Source organism: Bos taurus, chromosome 15 (assembly GCF_002263795.3).
Source record: "Bos taurus isolate L1 Dominette 01449 registration number 42190680 breed Hereford chromosome 15, ARS-UCD2.0, whole genome shotgun sequence".
In the NCBI taxonomy this organism is placed as follows: Eukaryota; Metazoa; Chordata; class Mammalia; order Artiodactyla; family Bovidae; genus Bos; species Bos taurus.
The window spans coordinates 78,488,703-78,496,428 of NC_037342.1; the positions used below are offsets into that span (position 1 = coordinate 78,488,703).

A 7,726-nucleotide genomic window follows, 5' to 3' on the forward strand; every position below is an offset into this window, starting at 1 on the left:
CTAAAACCATTTATTTTTCAATTTTTCCAGGGCCTGTTTTACATCCTTGTTCCTTAGGCTGTAAATCAGAGGGTTTAACATGGGAATCACAAGGGTGTAAAACAATGAGGTCATTTTGTCTTCATCTAGAGAGTAGGATGAACTCGGCCTGAAATACATGAAGAGCAGAGTTCCCTGGAAAACGGCCACAGCAGTTAGGTGGGAGGTACAGGTGGAGAAAGCTTTGAACCTCCCTTCAGCAGAGTGGATCTTCAAGACTGATAGGATGATATAACAATAAGAGACAAGGACTCCTGAAATGGAGCTTAATTCAATAAAGCCAAAAATCATGAATATCACTAACTCATTGAGCTGTGTGTCTGAGCAAGATATCAACAGGAGAGGAGGAACATCACAAAAAAAGTGGTTAATCTCATTTGACCCACAGAAGCATAAACGGAATGCTAATGTCGTGTTTATCAAACCATCTATCATTCCCACCAGGTAAACCCCAGCCACGAGCAGGGAGCACACCCCACTGGACATGCTGACTGCATAGAGCAAGGGGCTGCTGATGGCCTTGTACCGGTCATAAGCCATCACTGCCAGCAGGAGACACTCAGAATCTACAAAGGTACAGAGAACCAAGAATTGCAGAGCACAGCCATAGGAGGGGATTGATTTGTTCTTGGCAAATAGGTCCACCAGCATCTTAGGGCCAATGGCTGTGGAATAGCAGAGGTCACAGAAGGAGAGGTGGCTGAGGAAAAAGTACATGGGTGTGTGCAGCTGGGGATCCATCCTAATCAGGCTGATCATTCCGAGATTTGCCAGAAGATTAATGAGATAAACAGGTAGAAACATTGTAAATAGGATCACTTTGTTCTCAGTGTTATCAGTAATTCCCAAGAAAAAGAATTCAGTCAAGGAGGAGCAATTCTCTCTTTCCATTCTTCTTAGATCTTGTGCAAACTTTTGAGAAAGTTATCAAGAAAATCACATATGCATGTTTAATGCTTCTGCACATCAAAAAAAACATCATAAGGAAGAGCATTTTTTTCCCTTAATTGCCTTTTTATACTTAGAAAATAATCCAGTCTTGTACCTACTCTTCAAAGACGCATAACTCTCTATTCTGCAATAATAAAAGGCATATGAGGAAGACCTTTGAGAACGTTTCAAGTCAATCTAGATGCCATTCATGAGGTTGCTACTTTCTACAAATTCTTCTCTGAGCCTTATTTTTCTTATATCAGAGAGAAGAGCTGGATGATTTTACCTTTCTTCAATTCTTTAAAACCACATGCAAGACACGCCAGTGTTAGCAAGACCAGATTCAAGACTTCGGACTGAGCTTTCCCTGGGTTTAAAAATATTCACTTGAATAAAAAAAAAAAAGATCACTATTTTTTGTCTCTCAAAAAGACATGACTGGTTTAAGAATGTTCTTCTTAGTTCCATAAACAGTGAGTACATCACTGACTAGTAATAATAAAAATCATTATGTTACTGGTTTTAGCTTATCTTCTGCTTAGCATCTGGTGAGACACGAAATAAGTTATTACTGACCTGTTCCTAGAAATTTGCTATTGCTTTCCCATAACGCTCATTACCTCTTTGTGGAGAGGTGACCGTCTAGGATGACTCTCTTGACCAGTGGAAGAAAAGAGCTAAAAGGAAGTGAAAACAACAGAATGTACCACATATATTTACATCACTTTAGATTTTAAACGACTTTCAGTTTAATTGAATGTAAATTAGATAAGGGACAATAAATGCATCTAAAATGCAAAGACCTTGCTCTCTCTGCTGTGTTTGTGTGTATGCCTGTGTATATATCTTAATGTAAGTGAAAGCAATGAACTTTTTCTTTAGACCTAAGTTAATAAAGTACGTGGTCAACATGGAGGAGAATTTGTACATGTTTTTGTTTTTATTGTGGTATGCATACTGTGAAACAAAACACACCTTAATTGTTTTGTTTCTATAAAACAAAATACACTTTAAATTCATGTACAGTTGCTCATTGAAAAAAGGAGCAAAGACTTTTATGTGATCCAGCAGGAAAATAAAATTACATTATGAATGTTAACAAGTTCAGACAGATTCTTCCAATTTTGTGAAGAACATGGTATTCTGCCATTAAATGCAGATTTTAGTGAGTATGTAGGCATAAAGTCCTTCACTTACAAACTCTTATTTTCCCCCCAATTTAAATATTTTCTCTTATTTTTCTTCAGTTAGGATCTGGAAACGTACCTGGAAACAGCAGGTCTTGGGTAGCTGAACAGTAATGAGCATTTGGTCTTTTATTTCACCAGGTATATTGGGATTTAAATCCCTGTGCTATGGCCCTTAGGCTTTAGTGTTATTCAAAGACATCATTAATTATATTTCTGCTTCTGTATATTCCCCTGGCAGAGGAAGACATGGCTAGATAGCATCACTGACTGAATGGATGTTAATTTGAGCAAACTCTGGGAGATAGTGGAGGACAGAGGAGCCTGGTGCACTGCCATCCCTGAGGCTGCCAAGAGTCAGACAGACTTTGAAACAGAACAACCACCACAACATTCCCCTGTGAATTCAGAAACAACTTAGCAGAAGAGGAGTTTTTGTGCTTCATTATAGTGTCCAAATTGCTCTATGGAAGGAAGGGTACTGCAAGTGATGTGTATGGTGTGTGTCAGCTACCCGGAAACTGTCTCCTCCTTCTCTAGTCAAAGAGGAAACTTAGTGAAATTCTAAAAGATCCTCCTTCATCCAACCCTTTTTGATTGTTCATTGTGTTTTTGAAATATTCCCCTTCACTGCCTCATGTTGGAATATTACACTTTGGTCATATTTTCTTGTATCTTGAAGTGTAATCCTGCATCATAAAATCATCCTTCTAATGTATACAGTTCTTTGATTTTTAGTGCACTTTCAAGTTTGTTCACTTTTTACTACTATCTACTTCCAGAACGTCTTCATCAGCCCATGAAGAAATCTACACCTTCTAGCTCTCACTCTCCTTTCCTTCCTCTCAAGCCTGGTAACTGCTAATCTTCTTTTTGATTCTATGTGGTTTCCCACTATTGGCCTTGCGTAAAAAGAGAATCATGCTCTGTGTGTGTGTGTGTGTGTGCGCTTTCTGTTAGGTTTATTTTCTTCAGTAAAATATTTTCAAGTTTCATCCATGTTGTTACATGTGTTAGAATTTTGTTTCATTATGTGGCTGAATAGCATTTCATGTTATGGATATAACACACTTTGGCGATCCATTTTTCAGAAGGATGAACACTGGCTTGTTTCTACTTTTCAGCTGATATGACTAATGACACTATAAACATTCCTGTCAATCCCTTTCAAGACAGCCCTCATTACCAAATATCAGCTTTTTCCCATTCTCCAGCCACACATCATCCAAGGACATTTCACTGATTTTGTGACTTCATCACATTGTCTAAAAAGTGCACTCTTTTCTGAATTATGTTTATTTTATTTAAGATTTTTTTTACTACATTAAAGGCCACAGAAATAAAATCAATGGTTGCTTTGTATTCCCTAAACTACATGGTACTAGTATTTGTAAAGGTAGTGGTTCTAAATATTTATTGTTATGCATTTTTCACTATCAAATGAAGACCAGAGAATAATTGCAAGGATAAAAACATACTTGCTTTGGGAATTTTTCTATGTATATAGATCATATGAGTGAAGATGTCTCATTTTAAAAATTGTCCATGGTGATGATTATTTTTTTTGCATTTCTTTTTTTATTTATTTTACTTTTTAACTTTAAAATATTGTATTGGTTTTTCCATATATCAACATGAATCTGCCACAGGTAAATCAACAGAGATCTATTATTTTTCTTAAAATAATTTGTTTACTATTTTTATATTAGTTATATATTGGAAATTTTATATATATATATATATATATATATATATATATAAATTGGAAAAAATATCTTGGATGTTAAACTTTTATGTCCTCCTTAAGTCCTCCCAAACAGATAGCAATGGAGTTCTCCATTCTCCTAAAACATGGTCTACCATCTTGGTATCTGGTGTGATTGGGCTGCTTCCTAAGGTCACAGGAAGTAAAATAATGCCTTAAGTAGATGGTTGCTTGTGGAACGCAAAGAGACAAAGAAAGATGTTTAACCAGGGCTGAAAATGAGGAAAAAGGAAAGGAAATTATCTTAGATGATATGACACAGTGACAGCCCAATAATGTACTTTACCAAGGCTTTTCCCATTGCTCTTTGTAACCTAATTTTCAACTTCCTTTCTTCTTTTTTCCTCTGATTTATTCAGAACTAACTGTCAAATAGCATTTACATCCATTAGATATACAAAGTGATGATTTGAATTATGTATACATTGTGAAATGATTACCACACTAAAATTGGTTAACACATTCATCACCTCACATAGTTACCACTGTAGTGTGTGTATAGTGAGAACATTTAAGGTCTACTTTTGTAGTTAATTTCAAGCTTATAATATGGTATGGTTAACTGGAGTCACCATGTATATTAGATCCCCAGAACTTATTCATCAAATGTAATAGCAAAAAGTTTGCACACTTTGAACAGCATCACCCATTTCTCCCACCTTCCAACTCCTAGCAACCAATAATCTTCTTCCTGTTTCTATGAGTTCATTCTACCTTTGTAGATTCCACATATACATGAGATCATACAGTACTAGCTTTTCCCTGACTGACATAGTTTACTTAGATTAAGATCCTTGGGATGATCCCATGTTGCAGAACACATGACTTCTTTACTGCTGAAGACAGGGGATTCTCTGTTTCAAGACCTGTCCAATTGTCACATCCTCTGACTGCTATCTTTTCCTCACCCAAAATGGATCTTTCTTAGATAGGAGACGGAATATCTTTATCCAAAGATGCTTTTACTTTACACTAGTTTTAGATACTTTGCTTTTGGATTTACAGCACTCAATTTTTTTATTCCAGGATGACTTTAAGTCTAATTATGACTTACTTGACTATTTAGTTCATTAATGTCTAATACTAGCACCAACTTAAGTTCATTAATACAGAATCTAAAAAAATGTACTATAAAATATAAAGAACCTAAGTGGTGGAAGATTACTCAATACATGTATAATGTCTTAGTGAAATTGAAATAATGTTTGAATGGTAAATTACTCCAGAATTAGCACAACTAGAAATGTCAAAAGCTTTTTCAAACATAGCAAGTGCCTTATAGAAACTGGCTACATACTAAGCATAACATTTGAGGGCAACTGCAGTATCTCTGAAGAGTGGTGTTTAATACAAATAATTATTCATTTAAGAATCTGAAAAAAATTATGTTTCTCATGTATCATACCATATAATTGTAATTAAGCAATTACTATGTGTGTAGCCATATGTACAGATATATAATAAAAATATTTAAAAATATAGTTTATTTTTAAATTTTTCTAGGGCCTCTTTTACATCTTTGTTTCGCAAACTATAAATCAGAGGGTTTAACATGGGAATCACAAGGGTGTAAAACAATGAGGTCATTTTGTCTTCATCTAGAGAGTAGGATGAACTCGGCCTGAAATACATGAAGAGCAGAGTTCCCTGGAAAACGGCCACAGCAGTTAGATGGGAGGTACAGGTGGAGAAAGCTTTGAACCTCCCTTCAGCAGAGTGGATCTTCAAGACTGATAGGATGATATAACAATAAGAGACAAGGACTCCTGAAATGGAGCTTAATTCAATAAAGCCAAAAATCATGAATATCACTAACTCATTGAGCTGTGTGTCTGAGCAAGATATCAACAGGAGAGGAGGAACATCACAAAAAAAGTGGTTAATCTCATTTGACCCACAGAAGCATAAACGGAATGCTAATGTCGTGTTTATCAAACCATCTATCATTCCCACCAGGTAAACCCCAGCCACGAGCAGGGAGCACACCCCACTGGACATGCTGACTGCATAGAGCAAGGGGCTGCTGATGGCCTTGTACCGGTCATAGGCCATCACTGCCAGCAGGAGACACTCAGAATCTACAAAGGTACAGAAGACCAAGAATTGCAGAGCACAGCCACAGAAAGAGATTGACTTGTTCTTGGCAAATAGGTCTACCAGCATCTTAGGGCCAATGGCTGTGGAATAGCAGAGGTCACAGAAGGAGAGGTGGCTGAGGAAAAAGTACATGGGTGTGTGCAGCTGGGGATCCATCCTAATCAGGCTGATCATTCCGAGATTTGCCAGAAGATTAATGAGATAAACAGGTAGAAACATTGTAAATAGGATCACTTTGTTCTCAGTGTTATCAGTAATACCCAAGAAAAAGAATTCAGTCAAGGAGGAGCAATTCTCTCTTTCCATTCTTCTTAGATCTTGTGCAAACTTTTGAGAAAGTTATCAAGAAAATCACATATGCATGTTTAATGCTTCTGCACATCAAAAAAAAAAAAATCATAAGGCAGAGTATGTTTTTTTTCCCCTTAATTGCCTTTTTATACTTAGAAAATAATCCAGTCTTGTACCTACTCTTTAAAGAGGCATAAATGTCTATTCTGCAGTAATAAAATGCATATGAGGAAGACCTTTGAGAACATTTCAAGTCAATCTAGATGCCATTCATGAGGTTGCTACTTTCTACAAATTCTTCTCTGAGCCTTATTTTTCTTATATCAGAGAGAAGAGCTGGATGATTTTACCTTTCTTCAATTCTTTAAAACCACATGCAAGACACGCCAGTGTTAGCAAGACCAGATTCTAAGACTCCGGACTAAGCTTTGCCTTTGTTTAACAATATTCACTTGAGTCCAAAAAAAAAAAAAAGATCACTATTTTTTGTCTCTCAAAAAGACATGACTGGTTTAAGAATGTTCTTCTTAGTTCCATAAACAGTGAGTACATCACTGACTAGTAATAATAAAAATCATTATGTTACTGGTTTTAGTTTATCTTCTGCTTAGCATCTGGTGAGACATGAAATAAGTTATTACTGACCTGTTCCTAGAAATTTGCTATTGCTTTCCCATAACGCTCATTACCTCTTTGTGGAGAGGTGACCGTCTAGGATGACTCTCTTGACCAGTGGAAGAAAAGAGCTAAAAGGAAGTGAAAACAACAGAATGTACCACATATATTTACATCACTTTAGATTTTAAATGACTTTCAGTTTAATTGAATGTAAATTAGATGAGGGACAATAAATGCTTCTAAAATGCAAAGACCTTGCTCTCTCTGTTGTGTTTATGTGTATGCCTGTGTATATATCTTAATGTAAGTGAAAGCAATGGACTTTGTCTTTAGACCTAAGTTAATAAAGTACATGGTCTACATGAAGGAAAATTTGTACATGTTTTTGTTTTTATTGTGGTATGTATACTGTGAAACAAAACACACCTTAATTGTTTTGTTTCTATAAAACAAAACACACTTTAAATTCATATACAGTTGCCCATTGAAAAAAGGAGCAAAGACTTTTATGTGATCCAGCAGGAAAATAAAATTACATTATGAATGTTAACAAGTTCAGACAGATTCTTCCAATTTTGTGAAGAAAATGTTATTTCTGCCATTAAATGCAGACTTTAGTGAGTATATAGGCATAAAGTCCTTCACTTACAAACTCTTATTTTCCCCCCAATAAATATTTTCTCTTATTTTTCTTCAGTTAGGATCTGGAAACCTACCTGGAAAGAGCAGGTCTTGGGTAGCTGAACAGTAATGAGCATTTGGTCTTTTATTTCACCAAGTATGTTGGGACTTAAAT

General features: G+C 35.9%; 2 protein-coding genes across 2 annotated transcripts; both read right to left on the minus strand.

Moving 5' to 3' along the window:
• OR5W2 (olfactory receptor family 5 subfamily W member 2) lies at window positions 1-930 on the minus strand. Its single transcript, NM_001390618.1, has one exon. It carries the CDS (start codon window positions 928-930, stop codon window positions 1-3), a length of 930 nt encoding a protein of 309 aa, NP_001377547.1.
• Window positions 931-5,394: 4,464 nt separating this feature from the next.
• OR5W2C (olfactory receptor family 5 subfamily W member 2C) lies at window positions 5,395-6,327 on the minus strand. The gene has a single exon (NM_001390619.1). The coding sequence runs from the start codon at window positions 6,325-6,327 to the stop codon at window positions 5,395-5,397; it is 933 nt and encodes a 310-aa protein (NP_001377548.1).
• Window positions 6,328-7,726: the final 1,399 nt, after the last annotated feature.